The 17,122-nt window shown below is 43.1% G+C and overlaps 1 protein-coding gene across 1 annotated transcript in view; it reads left to right on the top strand.

The window, feature by feature from the left end:
- The first annotated feature begins 659 nt into the window (after window positions 1–659).
- FAM171A1 (family with sequence similarity 171 member A1) overlaps window positions 660–17,122 on the top strand; it is a 123,657-nt gene continuing 107,194 nt past the window's right edge. The window contains exon 1 of the mRNA XM_064479553.1: window positions 660–810. Coding sequence (XP_064335623.1) covers window positions 714–810 — 97 coding nt within the window. The 5' untranslated portion in view covers window positions 660–713. The remainder of the gene's footprint in view (window positions 811–17,122) is intronic.

Raw genomic sequence — 17,122 nt, 5'->3', positions numbered from 1 at the left:
ACCTTCTAGAAATACCCCAGCACAACTCAACCTACAGATGTTCCCCTGTCAACACTCAGGCACTGAGGGCCACCTACAGTTGACGCGGGTTGAGGGATTCTGTCCCAGCTGACCTCTGATCTTGGGTGTCACATCTCCCCTGGAGTTCATGGGTGGATTGGGACGTGAAGAGCTGCAGGATGGCATTATCCTGTGGAAACCTTGTGGGGTCACACTGTGAGACCCCGGTGCCACCCAGGACCCTCAGTCAATCAGCTGCAAGGCTACTGGCCTGAAAGGCAGGTGCTGTTATTCCAAAGCGGCGGGGAACCTAGGCTGCCAGCGGTCTGGGCGCCAAGGTCGCTTTTCACCTTCCCCGGGAGGCCTGCGGGCCTCGGGGTGGACCCTCTCGGGTGGCCGCCAGACCGGCCGCCAGGCGGCACCACGGCCGGGTGCCTGGGCGGGCGGGCCGGGGGCGCGAAGGGGTTAAGGAGTCGGCGGAGGCGCGGCAGCAGCTCTCTCGGGAAACCCACCCGGGCGCGCGGAGGCGGGAGCCGCCGTGGGCTGCAGGGCCCGGTGCCGCGCCGGGCGGGGGCGCGGCCAATCGGGCGGCGGGCCCGGCGCGCGCGGAGCCAGGCGACATGGAGGGAGGCGCGGCGGCCGGCTGCCCCTGACGCGCGGCTCCGAGCCGGTGATCCGCCAGCCCGCGCCGCCCGGGGCCCTGCGGCGCGGAGATGAGCAGGTCGGCGGCGCTCCTGCTCTGCCTGCTGGGCTGCCACGTCTGGAAAGCGGTGACTAAGACGCTGCGGGAGCCCGGCGCCAGAGCCCAAGGTCCGTGCGCGGCGGCGGCGGCGGCGGCGGCGGCGGCGGCGGCGGCGGCGGGGCCCGGGCGGAGGGCTTTGTGTCGGCCGCGGGCCTGCGGCAGAGGCGGCGGCGGCGGCCGGGCTCCCGGGCCGCATTGTGTCGCCGCGGCGGCCAGAGTCCCCGCCGCCGGGCCTGCAACCCCCGCGCCGCTCTTTTTTGGGGGCGGTGCCTTCCGGGGACGCGGAGATGCCCGGGCAGATGCTCCCGGGAGGCCGTGGGCCGCTGGGGGTGCGGGTGGCATCAGCTGTTGCTGACTTGGGTGGCTGGTTTGGGTGCATCCTAAGTTCCTTTATGCGCCACAGGGACATGAGGCTCCATCTCTTCTTTCGCCCGGAGAGAGCGGCTGGCCCCGGGTCACCTCCGCCAGCTCCCCTTCCTTGGGGCTGGGGGTCCTCAAATGCTGATCGCGGAGGCTGCGCTCGGCCCTTTTGTTGCGTGACCGAGGGGGTGGCCGCCGCCCCTGGGGTGCCCCCTGCGCCCCTGGACCCAGAGGTCCGCGGCCGCTGCCCGCCTCCAGCCTGCTGCAGTTTGGGAAAGTTTCGAGGTTTGCTTCCCCTCCCTATCCGACGTCTTTTCCAGGCCTTAAGGGATTTGCCCGTGGGCCCAGGAATCATCCCTCTAAGAGGAGAAAGAATTGGAACTGGGAGGCCCTAATCAATTTAAAAAAAAAATGATTTCCAGGGATGTATGCGCCAGCTCATGCCTTTTGTCTATTCTTTGGCCTCTGCAAATCTGCTTGCCACCCCTGGAAGCAATGTGGTCGTCTCTGAGAATGGCCACGAGCCTTTTGTTTTTAAAATAAGAATGTATTTGGGCGGAAACCCGAGGCTTCCATTGCATGCGTTTGTGGGGTCTAAATCGAGTGCTTCTCTGGTGCCTGGCTTTTCCAAGGGTGAGTGAGGCGGCGGCAGATGAACATCTGGCATTCACCCAGGACACCGCTGCCACCCTAGCTGGGCCTCTCAGGTCTCCCGTGAAGGTTTCCTTGCAGCCTTGTAGATGCTCTCCGCCCCCAACCCCACTCCAGACACCTTGCCCTTGTCCTTTCCTCGAAGAAAGGTGTGTGTTCTGTGAATTCTGCCCAGCGGACAGAATGCACAGGCAGCACTCCATCCCGGCTGGCTCCATTTTCTTTCTGGGACCCTGCTTTACCACACCTCCCCCACCCCCAACCTTTTCCTCATGCTAACCCTCTTCCCTTACAGCACATATTCTGAGTCCAGAGTGCGTGGGAGCAGAGAACCCTGAATAGATTTACACCTCTGATGTTGCCACAGGGAAGGGAGGTTCTACCCAAAGTCCACTGGGTTTACTTTGTTACCTGCATGTTGAATTAAAGGTTTTCATATTCATCACTTGCTGTACCGTTTGCTGGCATCTATTTTATGCGTTGCTTTTTCTATAGCTGTGATGGAATAGGACCGTTATGAGTTGTGCATAACTTTAGTAGTGTATTATGGAAGGGGGAACACTAATAAGGTACAGAAGGACTCACATATCTCTTCCATGTGGGAAATGAATGTTTAGGACATTAGATCATCAGTGTTGAATTGTAGCCTCTTTCATTAATACCCTACTGCTCTTTGAATCAGCGATTTTAATGAATATGATATTTGTGTTTCAACCAGGCCATTAATTCCAAAGTACAGATTGAATTTTTTCTTTTGCACTTGAAGAAGGAAAATGGAAATATTAAGTTCATTAACGTATAAAATAGGAGAAGGCCTGGCCTCAGTTGAAAAAAAAAAAAAGTCATGAAAAAACCTAGTATGTTTAGGTCAAAGACCAACTTTTACAGAGACCTTGCTGCTAAAAATCAGATAAGGTAACTAAAATCTCAGAAGTGGAATATTTGATGAAGTGAGTGAGAAGTGGTCAACCTGTGAGCTGTTTGTGCCATGGCTAAGAATAGGTTTGTACGTGGGTGTGGTAGGTTGGAATGGTGTATCAAGTATCTTTATTTTTCTCCCAGGATTGCGTCCTTGATTGTGTAGGATGGCTTTGTAGAGAGTTGAGCCCAGGGCCGCTGCCAGAACTGAGGGCCTCACTACCTGGTATCTGGATTTTGAGTTGTATCATTTTTAAGAGAATGGACTCAATCCCACTGAGTTCTTCAAATTGTCTTGACATTTATCTTGTAACATAATTTTTATTTACTTTGTAAAATTTTATTTAATGTTTTTATTGAGGTATAATTGTTTTACGATATTATGTTAATTTCAGGTATTCAACATGGTGATTCAAAAATTTTAATTTATACTCCATTTAAAGTTATTATAAAATATAGGGTATATTTCCTGTGGTATGCAATATGCCCTTGTAGTTTATTTATTGTATACATAGTAGTTTGTACCTGTTAAACTCCTAGCCTTATCTTTCCCCTCCTCCCTGCCCTCTTCCCATTGATAACCACTAGTTTGTTCTATCTGTGGGTCTGTTTCTATTTTGTTATATTCATTCATTTGTATTTTTCCACATAGAGTAACACAGTTTTTAAATTCATGTCTTTTCTGCGCTCTTGGATCACATACACAACGAAAACAAATGCTACCTCTGACTTGATTTTGCATTTCCATGGCCGGTGGTGGATGGTCTTGCACAGGGTGGGTGCTCAGGTAGTGCTGAAAGAGTGAAGGGGTGAAGACAAGCTAGTACATATACTATAGTGCACCATGCATGCATTTTAAGAAGCAAGCTTCAATTGGGAACCTTCCCCAAAAACTAATTGATAAAGAGTTTTGCTTTTATTATAGAGTGTCACCTGAATCATACTTTGACCGTGCATTGGGCTCACATAGATGTTGTGCACCAACGGAGTTTAGACTGAGTGAACTCAAATATACACATCAGATACCGTAGTAATCCAGTTAGATCCCTGGGGCTAAATGACACCTTTATTAAATGAATCTTTGTTATGTCATCTGAGGAAACTAACATCTGCAAAACTTCTTGACATCACTTTGCTTTTTATATATTCAAGATAAAATTTAAGATTTGGCTCTTCCCACTGTAGTTGCTTTGAATCAACCAAGGAATGTCAAAGACAACAGCTGTTACTATGAGGGTTGGCTTTGTTGATCATGAATTTGAACTAGCTCCAGCATGAGATTACATGTTTTTATTAAGTGTTTTCACCTAAGTTGTCCTAAAGTGTTTATAGTATCTTTTTTTTTTCCCCTGGGAATTTTATCAGAACTGTTATTCAGATGAACCCACTAGTTCTGACTTTCTCCACCTCTTACACAACTGTGCACTGAGGCTGGCTTGATGGGGGTGGTGCTACTTGAAGAGCAGTAAGCTGTGCACATGTGCTCTACAGAGGTGTAGTTTTGAACCCCAGCACTCCCTTTATGTGCTAAAAGAAAGGTCTGAGCTAGGTTAGGGGCTTCATGCTCAGAATGCTATTGTATGATCTTTACTATGCTGTTCATTGTCTAATAATAGTAAGGTATTTTGCAATGATGTACTAACTTTGTGGTCATCTCAGAAAAGTTACAATCTGTCTTAATGTTTGAGGTGAACGGTTGGCCATCTCTCTTCTCTCCAGAGATCTATTCTTGGCCATACTCAAATTTCGGCTATTGGAACATCATGATCAATTGAAAGACCATGAAGGGATGTAAACTACCAGAAGGGTCATCCAACAAGCGTAATATATGCTGACATTATATTATAAGCATAACATCTAATTAAAACTCAAGGGCTCACATCCTGAGAAACTACAGGACTTGAACTTGCTGAGATCTCTGGGCTTCATTGCAAGCCAGGTATGGAGCTCTATGCAGAAGCAATGGCACTGTCTAGGGAGTTTTTGGCAAAGTCTTTGAAGTGACTTTATAAATTAATTTTTTATCCTATTTGTATTTGTCCAACAGTGCCTTATAACTTATAGCATATTAGCTTAAAAATCTAACCAAAAGAAAGAAAATATTGCATGGATTTCTGAACTAATAGCTTGCAAATGAAAGTACTTTCCAAGTTTTAATCAAGACTTAGTTTTGAACAAATCAGTGATATCTCTGTAAATCTGATAATCTTTATTATTGTTAAATACTAATTTAGTAATTTTAGTAAATGCTAGTTACTAAAAAAGTACATGAAGCTAAGTTGGACAGATAACAGACATGTATAATACTGCATATTGAAGGAAGAATTGGATGTAAAAATATTTCAGAAACCTAGTTGGAAGAATTTGTCCTGTGATAACACATAGACTTCAATAATGCTATTATAGCTTAATCAAATTGTAGAGAAATATTGTAAACAAGTTGATTTTCAGTTGATTTCACCAAATATGGCTTCAGGACTTTTAAAGACCACAGTCCTGGCTAAATTATTCAGTTGTAGCATCCATGGAAGTGATAAATATTTTAAATGAATTTTTAAATTAAGCTTCAGCACCCCAAATAGACCAATTAAGTGCATGAAGTAATTGTTCTTAAAGAAATTTTAGTGTGATGCAATAGTTTGCCCTAAATTCAGAAAAACCATTACTTTTGTAAAGTCAAACTTGTAAATAGGCAACATTTGAGGCATTTAACCACTTTAGAAAGGGTTTCATAATAAGTTCCCTTAAAATCAACAGTTCAGTCCGCATACTGAAGATGATTCTACCTTCCTCTGATCAAGCCTCTGTTTGAAATGATCTGCTGGATCCTCCTCCTCTCAGATTAAAGTGAGTCTGCAAACATTTGCTCTTTTTTCTTTCATTTACCACTTACAGAATCTCTTAATCCATAGTGATGCCAGTAATTAAACCCTATTATGTGGATAACTCCAACGTTTCTCTCTCTTGCCTTGACCTGGTGTCCTAGCTCCGTTTCTTTATATACAACAAGCTACTGGACATCTCCATTCAGTGCGGTGAGTTTATTTCAAACTCCTGATCTTCCAGTCTCCTCCAGTCCAGCATACCTTAAATTTTCTATTCACTGGACTCAAAACCTGGCTGCTCCCTTAGATCCTTTCTCTCTCTTATAATTCATACAGTCACTGATCATAGGGGTGCATTTTTGTAACACATTTATATAGATTTTTTAGATGGGTGGATATGTTCATATAGTATTAGAAGGATCTTCAAGGTCAAGTTTATCCTTCTTGTTCTGGAGATGAGGAAACCCAGGTCGAAAGAAGTGAGGTGACCTCAGATAGTGGTGATCTCTAGCCACACAGACCCTGTGGAAGGTCGAGTCATGGCCCTCAAAGATGTCTATGACCTGATCCCTGGAACCGGTGAATATGATAGTACTTTACATGGCAAGGGAGACTTTGCAGAGCTAATTAAGTTAAGGATCTCCAGGTGGAAATATTATCCTGGATTATCCTTAGAAGAGGGAGGCAGGAAGATCCAAGTCAGAGGAGATGTGACAACAGAAACAGAGGGTCAGAGTCAAAGAGACGATGAAGATATCTCACTGAAGGCTGTGAAGATGGAGGAAGGGCCACATGCCAAGGAACACAGGTGGCCTCTGGAAGCTGGAAAGGGCAAGGAAATGGATTCTCCCCTAGGGCTTCCAGAAGGAATGCTGCCTGGCTGACATCTTCACATTAGCCCAATGATGCTATTCTGGGGCTTCTGACCTCCAGAACTGTACGATGGTAAATTTGTGTTGTTTTAAGCCACTAAGTTGTAGTCCTTCACTTGGTGGCAATAGGAAACTAATACAGATACTAGCCCCCAAGGACTGTGAGAGGAGATGCACCCATACAGCCAGGGACATGTTACAGCGTGGACCACTTTGGGAGACCAGGATGCTGAAGATAACACTCAGAGAAGTGCATGAAGTCTTTGCATCTAACAGAATTCTGCCAAATTGGTACCATGTTGGGGATCCTCGGGGAACACCTTACGGACCTCCCCACCACCACCAAAGTAACTTTTTTTTTTCCAGCGGTGCTCAGTGGGCTGTGACATGTAAGCAAGTTGCATCAAATTATCTATGTTCCTTCTAGAGTTGGGATTATTCACATCTGCATGGAGAATAGAGAGCCTCTTTTAGAAATCTGGCTTGCTTTTAAACTTGGCTTTAATCTTTGTTGAAAACCTATTGGTAACTAAACGAGGTAAAAGAAAGTTATGATTTTGTTAGCCCCGGATGCCTTTCATATAATAAAGCAATACAGGACCCCACCCCCAACTTGAAAAGGCCTCCCAGGTGTGTCTCAGAGGCCCAGCACGTCTCCTTGGTATTTCTCTACCTGTCTCAAGGCAAATGAGCCCTGCCACCTCTGGGGCCTGGAACCAGGGGAACAATTAAAGACACCGCCATGCAAGAGTTGGGCAGAGCAGTGTAGAAACACCTGGATAGTCCTCGACATGGCCCCAGTGGGGAAACACAGGAATTTTAGTGAGACTGCATGGTCTCCTGCAGTTTCTGTTTCACCAGGAAAAGATTAAAGACTACTGTAGCTCAGAGAGGGGAGCCACATGGCATTCAGGCAGGACCTGGAGCAGCAGCTGCAGGGGTCACTAGTGATTTGGTGGAGTGGCCTGGGGTTCCAACCTCACAGGCCAGGAGAGGGGGAAAGATAATGAAGTGTCTTCTCCTGAGGAATCAACTCAAGACAGAAGCTTGAACCGTCTTAATTTCAGGGCTTTGGCCTAAAGGTCAATAAATATTGGAAAAAGGGAGAGAAGGACTCAGTTATGCTAAGGCCGAAGACGTTGCCTTAGGTGGAGTTATCAGTCTTTCCTTCCCTCCCACCTCATGAACATCCATGCATTCCTTTCTCTTCAGTTTCCCTTCCTGGCATCCCTGTGCCCCCACAGGTCCTTGTGGACAGCAGCATGTCTTCCTCTCTGTTTTTGTCTGTCCTTTCAACCCAGGCTCTCTCCACATGGCTCTTTTCCAACACCATTTGAGTCATGTTTCTCTGCTGCAGAAAAACATCGACTATTTTCCTGTTACCCAAAGTATGAAGGCTCAATTATGAAGTCTGGTCTTGACAGCCTTTCTGTCTTTCCTCACATGCCTGTTCTGACTTCCTCTCCTGTTATTTGCCGGATGGAAGTATCCCCTCCAGCTAAAGTGTTCCATTCATTGTCCCCTGGGAGATGGTGGCGCAGCCTCAGTTCCCTGCACCCACAGTTGTGTCCCTCGTTTCTGTTCTTAAAATCCTAAATGTTGAGCGTCTGCTGTAGGAAGGCAGTATACTAAACATTTAGTAGACAAAAGAGGGTGGTGTAGAGGGGCCAGTGTATTTTGGGTAAGCTTGATTATCGAGGGGTCCTTACCCTCTTGTATTTTACAATCCAATTGGAGAAGAAATGGAAAAATCAATTAAGGACATCACCAAAGTACTTTTATGTAATTAGGCAAGAGTCTCTTGAGTAAGATGAAACTCATTAATGCTTGCATGACTAAAACCCAGCTATAAGTTGTCTATGATGTTTATTTCTAGGTATTTCAAGGGTCTGTCCACAGTAAGCCACAGGAAGTTGTATTTCAGAGAGCATAAGCACACAGAACATCGCTTAATGCTCCTAAAAGATCTGTTGAGTAAGAGACATCCTTTTGGTGATCAAATATTTAAGCAGCAACAGCAGTGATTAGACAATATTGGTACTGTAATGATTTCCAGTATCAGTTGAAGCTCTGGATAATAATTGCAGAAACAGGTAAAACTCATATTACTTAAATTGAATAGGGAGATAAGGTGATCAAATATAGATTTCATATAGTCAAATATTTCAAAACTTAATTTTACATAAAACATAGACACATTACTCAAATATGAGAACCAGCAAGGTCTTTGGGGATTGTGGGAAGTAGCAAATGTCATAGGAAAAGCTGGCTTAGGAGAAGTGAACTTGGAAGTGAGTCTTGAGTTTACAAAAGATTTGTTTTGTTTTGTTTTGTTTTGAGCTATACCCAACAGGAATAGAGAAACATGATTTTAATAAGAGAAGATAATCAGGTCCAAGTCCAATGAATATCTCATTTGCCTAGATTTACTTTTTTGAGCTGAGGATTTGCATAGAAGAATTGTTGAATTCGTATTGAAGGGAAGATTTTCAGTGTAATTTCTACAGGGCTGAACTGAGGCACTAAAACGCTGATGAAAGTTACCCTCAGCCCATAAGGTGGGTTATATTAGGAAGACTTCTGATTTCAAACCAGCAATTAGCACAGCCTCGTGGGTGACTTTATACCAGTAGTAGCTGAGTGTGGTTGTGGTTTGCTTCCTTTGCACCACAATTAGCACTTAGATCTCTCCTCTCAAAGAGAAGGCTCAATCAGAAGCATTTTCTAATGGAAACCCATCTTCACAGAGAGAATTAAAGCATATGTAACTTGGGTCTTAATATTTTGTTGTTAACAACACTTTTGTTTATTTGCTTATTCTTAATTTGTTTGATTATTTATAATGTATAGTTGATTTTAATATTTTATTAATGACTTGGATGAGTACATTGCAGGGACATTGATCATATGTTCTTATGAAATAAAGCGGAAAAGGATGTGTCTTAGACCATTTAAGCTGCTGTCAAAGAAGGCAATAGACTAGGTGGCTTATAAACAGCAGAAATTTATTTCTCTCAGTTTGGGAGGCTGGGAAATTCAAGATCAAGGTGCTGGCAGATGCGGTGTCTGGTGAGAGCCCACTTCTGGTTTGTAGATGTCTGTCTTTTTTGCTGTATCCTCACTTAGCAGAACGGGTGAGGGAACTCTCTGGGGTCTCTTCTTAATAAGGACACTAACCCCATTCATGAGGTCTTTAGCCTCATGACCTAATCACCTCCCAAAGGCCCCATCTTCAGATACCATCTCACTAGAGATTAGGTTTCAACATACAAATTTTGGGGGGACACGGACATCAGTGTACAGCAAGGGGCTTGCAAGATTTAAATTAAAAAAAAAAAAAAAAAAAAACCTCTCCCAAGGCAGTAACTGTGGGGTAAAGATAACAAAATTGTAGAGTAGAAAGGAAGTTACATATATAGTTTTTTAGCCAATGGGGAAAAGACTTAGATCTTTTAGATGTCTGTAAGATTAATCAAGTAAAAAGTGAGTAGAAGGTATGACTTAGTTACCAAAACTTCCAGGGTGATCTTGAGCTGCTTTGAATTTGTGGTTTCGAGAAGGCAGATTGGGACATAAATCTTTGTCATGTGTTGGTATGACCACACTTGGAGGACTGTATTTGGTCCTAGATGCTAGATTTAAGATTGCTGTTGACCCTCCTGAACACATTCCAAGGAAAGCTTGAAATTGAGTCGCTTGGCTTCATGTGCTGCTGTTTCCATATCATCTGGTCATCCATTGATGATGTTAGCAAGCGCTGGGCTGGACCAGAGGCCCCTGCATCCACACAACCCTCTGACACAGCCTCATCCCTGTTGGTCATCACAGGCTCAGCCCCAGAATAGCTGAACTGAGTTCATCAGATGGAGGAACTCCAGACATTTATTGTTGTTCTTGAAAACAGGGCAGCTACATGGGTAGCCTCAAAGTCTTATTTGAGAAAGATGGTCTGGTCCCAGAGAATGTTTGGTCTAAACAAAAAAAGGCACCAGAAGGTGTGTTGGGAAACCTCAAGTATCTTAAGATCGACTGCATTCATTTTCTATGGCTGTCTTCACAGATTACCCCAAGTCAATGACTTGAAGCAATGCCCTTATTGTCCACAGTTTCCAGGGGTGGGAGGTTTGGGCACAGCACAGCTCAATGAAGTCTCTGCTTGGGGCACCACATGGCCAGAATCAAAGCATTGGCGGGGTTGTGTTCCTTCTTGTAGGCTCCTGGGTAGAACTCACTCCCAAACTCGCTCAAACTGTTGTCAGAATTCAGTTCCCCACCGATAGAGGACCGAGGTCCGTTTCTCTGCTGGCTGCCAGTCTGGAATCTTTCTTCACTCCTTAATGCCACCTGTTTTCTTTGTCACCTTGTCCCTTCCACTGCCAGACTGGCAGCTGCATGAGGAGACCTTCCCACATGTCATCGCTCTCTGATTTGCCCTTCTGCCCTCTCTGACCACAGCCAGAGGAAGTTCTCTGCTCTGAAGGGCTCATGTGATTAGACTGGGCCAACCAGGTAATCCAGGACAGGCTCCCTGTCTCCAAGTGCATAGCCTTCATTACCTCTGCAGTTCTTTTTGCCGTTCAATGTAACATATTCGCAGGTTCCAGGTTGAGGGGCATGGACATCTTTGGGGATTGCATCCTGCTGGCCCACAGCCATAGTGTAAAGATGGGTCGTGCCATCAGCAGTGGACAGAGGGTTTCAGGAGGCAGATTTCCCTGCCATTGGAGACATTAAGAAGAGCAGGGAGGAAGACCACGGAGGGTGTTCTCTCCAAGAGTCTCAGGAAGGGTTGTTGGATGAGTGACTTCTCTGTCCCTTCCTGCCCTGAGATTTTAGAACTTTGCTGACCAAACTCTAAACTTTAGGGATTAAACTCGTAACTCTGGAGGCATATGTGAAGAAAACCTCAGGCAGCCTATACAATACCAAATTCTATATTTATAGTGGTCCTGAGTATTGGTATTTTGACCCCGAGAACCTGGGAGTGAGGTTTATTTCGATGACTACAGTTTACTGAATTATTTGAATGGTAAATACGTGCAATATCTCTCTTATACTTAATGTTAAGTCAGTGTAACAGTGACAGGCACTCTCAGCTTCACTCAGACATGAAAAGTAATCAGAGTGATTAGCTAACATGTTTTGAGTGATTGTTGCAATGCCAGGCGCAATGCTGAGTACCTGGTGGATTATCCTAATTTAATCTTCATACCAATCTTGCAGGCTACAAATATCAGTCTCATTTTATAGAAGGAGAATATGAGGCACAAAGAAATTAAACCTTTTGCCCAAAGTCACACAGTATGTGACAGAGCCCACTGTGTGACACCAGGCAGCCTGGCCTTCACCCTCAGACTGGGCTGCTTTCTGACTTGGAGGTTTAAATTAAAACTGCACACAATTTGGGTCCTCGTGGCATTTTACTGGTACAAGTAAGGGTCTCTGAATGGACCTGTTCATTTTTATGATGAAAGACAAACATATCTGCTGTGTGGTCCCTGTTGGCCTGGGAGGCACAGAAAGCCACCCTGAACAGTTACTTTGGAGCATCTCCTAAGAGCAGAGCCCTGTGTGTTACGTTGTGTGTGATGCAGATGTGTGGAAGCGGTAAGGAACCCTCACCAGTCACTCTCATGCGCTCCTGACCGAGGTCGAGTCGAGTAGGGTGGGACTTGGGGTTACACCCAGCTGGGCTTGGGGGAACCTTCTGGCTTGTGTTTGAAGCCCATTAATATTTGGCAGACTATTTATATAACAAGAGAAGCTTGTTAGAACCCAGCGATTGGAGAGTCAGAGGTAGGGAAGGATGTAGTTATTTGCAAAACAGGCCTTCAAGTATGTTTGAATGGTAAAGATGCCCTTGTTCTCCTTGAGCATCAAGTAGGGGCTTTATTCACTCCAAAGGAGGTGTGAAATATAATATTTATTTGATATTTGAACCTACTTGAAAAAGTTTAATCTTTTTCACTCTTTAAAAAAAAGCTCCTTAGTTCCTCTTTCTTTGTATGATGATCGTGAAAATAAATTTTTAAATGATGCCATTATGGGACTTTAATAGATTTTTCCAACTTTTTCACCAAAATGTTTGGCCATTAAAAAAACTGAAACAAATATATGTGTGTATGTGCGTGACTGGGACATTGTGCTGTACACCAGAAATTGACACATTATAACTGACTGTAATTCAATAATTTTTTTTTAATTGGAAGAATTTTACAGTGAATACCCCATACTCACTATTTAGATCCTACAATTAATATTTTACTCTGCTCACTTTGTTATTTATCTACCAACTCATTTATCCTTTTGTCCATCCATTAATCAGTCCATCTGATTTTTAAATGAATTTTAAAGCATATGTCAGATATCAGTGCCCTTGCTTCCATATACTGTGGCATGCATATTATTAATTAGTGTTCAATATTTGTTTGATTTCTTTCTCATAGGTTAATTTACATACAAGGAAATACCCAAATCTCAAGTACTGATGTATGCATTCACTTGTGCAATCCTGAATCCCATTATGATACAGGCTGTCATTTCAGAAAGGTCCCTCATGCCCCTCTCAGTAAATCCCTGCTCCTACCCCTTAGGGGAAACCACTGTTCTCATTTTTCCACTACAGAAACCATTCTTGCCTGTTCTAGAACGTCCTGTAAATGGAGTCATACAGTATGTACCCTGGCTTCTTTTGTTCACCATAATTTTTCTGTGTGATCCATCCATTTGTCACATGTACCAATGGATTGCTTATTCTTATTGCTGAATAGTAGTCCACTGGACTACTAATATTCTACAGTGTATTCATCCATTCTTCTATTGATAAACACACAATTTTTTTCTGGTTCAGGGCTATTGTAAACAAAGTTGCTGTGAACATTTTAATATGTTGTTCTGTAGACATATGTTTTCATGTCTTCATTGCTCTTGGGAAAATATCTAGGAGCAGAATTCCTGGGTTATGGTGTTGGTGAGTATTTATTTTCATAAGTTTCTGCTAGACCTCTTTCCAGGTAGAAGTTGTAAGAGTCAATACACTCCAACAAGTGCCAGGATCTCTTAATGACTAAGCAGCTCCTAGAAGTTACTTGGGATACTTAATTAACCCTGTTGAGTCATTCATGTATTGAATCAATTCCTCGAAGTATTCTAACAGACTTTTCTTAAAGTTAATAAAGTATTAAGCATATCTATTCACAGTAGTCAGAAATTCTGAATTAGAGTCGAGCATGCCAAGAAATGATCTACTGTAAAAAGTGAAATTCCTTGAGATTGAAAAAGCTTCCCTAAAGACTGGGTATATCATTTGGAAATGGAGACCAGGTACAATTGTTTCTTTATTTCCTCTGCTTGTGCCATTAACCTCTAGGAATATACATTTAGCATTTCAGACGTATGTGCGTGTCCACATGCAGATTTCATGGAACCGAGCTGTTCCAGAGATCTACGTATGGGATGGGGGAAGAAGTGGGTGTTTGAGTCAGGTCCTCTTTTTTTCAGTTCTGTTTCTTCCCTCATGTAGCCTTTCCTAACTTTCAGTCTAGTTCAGAACTGCCTGATATTTTTAAGAAACTGTATCTATGCAAAGAGCAGTGGCACCTGTGTGTGGTTTTCCTGCTGTGTGTGCAGTTGCCCTTTTAGCAGAGGTACTCTCTCCAATCTGTTGCCTGGCTTCTTTGGACTTCTACCAGACGGACAGATTTAGTGGCTTAAATAGCCTTTCTGCTGTTTGTATGAGAGATTTTGTAAAAGGAGAGGATTATTTTCTGAACTTAAAACATTTTCTTGCTTTGATGCTCTTGAGATAGGATTGTTCAGTCTGACTCTCGAATGTGGGCCCCCAGAGCCCTGCATTTGTTGGGTATTTAATGTGGTAGAAACTCATCCTCTGGAAACTGCTAATCACTGTATTACTGTGTCGATATTTTTTGACACTGAGAAAATCTGTGGTTATTCTGAGTTAGGAAAACAGAATCTCATTAGAGCCATGTAAGTCTGTTATTCCAAATATTGTGATACAAAAGGGCAGTGCTTCTTGAGGGTGGAATGAAAGAAGTTCCTTGTGTTTAGTGTCATTTGATTATTTAAAATATTCCTGCCTAATCAGAGGTTGAAGGTGATTGGTTTTTAGATGCCTCTTTAGAACAAGGTTTGTTGTTGTTGGTTTTTTTTTTTTTTTCAACTTTTTTGCAGGGCTGATAGATTTCTTTCATTGTCACCTACCATCTGCTGGACATGTTTTTGAGTGTGTGATAAAGCATATGGTAAAGGGATGGAGAAGTTAATGCATTCAACTGGTGAAGGTGGAGGGCACAGTGTCTGCAGTCTGGTCAAATTTGCAGCCCACCTGCTGGAGCACAGGGAGCCCTTGTAAAATGTGGCTTTGCTTTCCAGGCTGAGCCCTCACAGACTGTGGATTGTCCCAGTGTTACTAGTGTGGCCACAGCAAAATTAAGCTGCTCTTTCCTGAATGACCTCCCTTGGCAGATACTCTGTGCACAGCTGAGAGATACTTTTTTTTTCCTTGCCTAGTGAAATTAAACTCAGAAAGTAATCCTTTGAGCTCACTCACCTCTTGGCAAAGCCGACTGTTAAAATGTCTCTTAATACACACTTTGTATTTTTTTTTTTTTTAGAATTAATTCTTTTTCTGTAACTTAGGTTTTCAATTGGAATTAAAATTGATTTTTAAAAAGGCTCCTATTATGAACTTTCTCCCCCACTGTTTGAAACAGGTTTTTAAAACACTCTTGGACCTTATTTGCCTTTTTAAATTTAAAGATAAAAGTATTGCCTAAATGACTGTTCTTTGAGTGTCTTGTTGGAAATCTATTCAATGTCATATTAAATATTAAACTTATGCATTCCAAATCAATACATGTTAAAATACTACATAAATGCTAAGCAAATGTGAGAAAGGAGTTATGAGCTTTCAGACCAGGGGTGTTGTTATGTGTACTCATTAGATAACATTTTGTTCATTAGATAGGGCTATTCCCTGCTCATATCTTCCCATTTCTAAATTCAGAATCCTTAGGGAGGGAGGCCTTTACCTGAGAGAATGATCTGAAAAGACTTGAAGTTAGATGCTTTCTAACCTTCTACTCCTGTTAGCTGCTTCATGCCTGATTAGCTGCTCTTTATTCACTCATCCACCCACCTCTCCACCTACCCATCTATCTGCCCACCCATTTATCCACCCATCCATCCACCTATCTATCCATCCATCTACCCATCCATTCATCCCCTCAACCATCCATCTATCCATCCATCCATCTACCTATCCATCTATCCATCCACTCATCCATCTATCCACATACTCATATTTATACCCACCCATCAGTTCATCCACCCATCTACCCATCCATCCATTCAACAAAGAGTCTGCTTTCCTCACCTTTCACCACCAAAATGTTGATGTTATTATCTTAAATGATTAGGATCTGTTATTTTCAAGTGCTTTACATTATCTCTTGTTCCTCATAATCCTGAGAGTTATTCAGGAGAGAGATTATTCCTTTCCATACAGGAGAAAAAATGTGGCTTGCAGTCATGTATTAGTATAGCACGGAGGCGGTCAGCCTGCACGCACCCTCCTCCGCTCTCCTCTTAGTGCGTCTCTCGGTTGCTCTAGGGATTCCCACTCACAGTTTGGACAAATTATCAGTGGAGTTTCTGAACTTGCTAATAAATTTACATCTCATACCATGGGGGAATACTGAGCAGAGGGTGTTATGCCAAGTCTGTGAACTGGTTGCCACATCTGATCTATCTTCCTCTCCCAAATAATTATAAATCCTCTTTTCCCATTTATTCTGCTTGACTGGTTAATCTTCAACCAGATATGCCAACATCAAAGGCTCTGGCTTTGCCGGTATCACTTTCCATAAGTCTCACCTCCTCTGCTAATCTCGTGTGATTTATTTAGGATGCAGTTATCCATCTTTGTTCCTGACCTTCCCTTTCTCTCCCCATTCTTGTTCTTGCTTTTCCAGTGGAGTTAAGAGAAAGTGTCCACATCACTGCATCCAGAAGAGCACAGAAAACAGCTTTGGCAGCAGGAGGAGGAGACTTTGAAAATTGTTGAAAATAACTGCTTACTCCCAGATCTTAGTTTAGATCAGAGTTATTGAATATGCTGTGTTTATCTTAACAAGTCCTAAAGGGTTAGAGGTAAGGAATCTGATGGGAGCCATTCCAGTGATGGGATGGGAGTGATTTAGTTCCCAGAGGAGAAGTTCCCTCCTGTAGTCCTTTTTATACCATTTCTTTTTAAATGGAGTGCAACTCTTATGAACCATGACGCTTGCACATTTTTATCTGTTTCATATTAGTGCAGTTTTTTATGATTGTGCAAATGGCATCTTTTTTTTTGTACTTTTTAAAAATTGAGATATAGTCAGTTTACAATGTTGTGTCAATTTCTGGTGTACTGCTTCAGTCATACATGGATATACATACATTCATTTTCATATTATTTTTCACCATAAGCTGCTACAAGATATTGAATATATTTCCCTGTGCTATACGATACAAACTTGTCTATCTGTTTTATATATACCAGTCAGTATCTGCAAATTTTGAACTCCCAGTCCATCCCTTCCCACCCCTTCCCAAATCGCATACTGAATAGGTCATTTATTGCCTGCTGTTTGGGGCTTCTTTAAAGGACTAATAGTTGACTGTTGTCACTCAAGGATGCAGAGTCCCCAGTTTCCTTTCCATAATTTTTTTTTTCAAAGGAGTAAGGAATG

Source organism: Camelus dromedarius, chromosome 26, assembly GCF_036321535.1.
Source record: "Camelus dromedarius isolate mCamDro1 chromosome 26, mCamDro1.pat, whole genome shotgun sequence".
Classification (NCBI taxonomy): domain Eukaryota; kingdom Metazoa; phylum Chordata; class Mammalia; order Artiodactyla; family Camelidae; genus Camelus; species Camelus dromedarius.
This window is presented reverse-complemented; position numbering and strand designations above follow the sequence as displayed.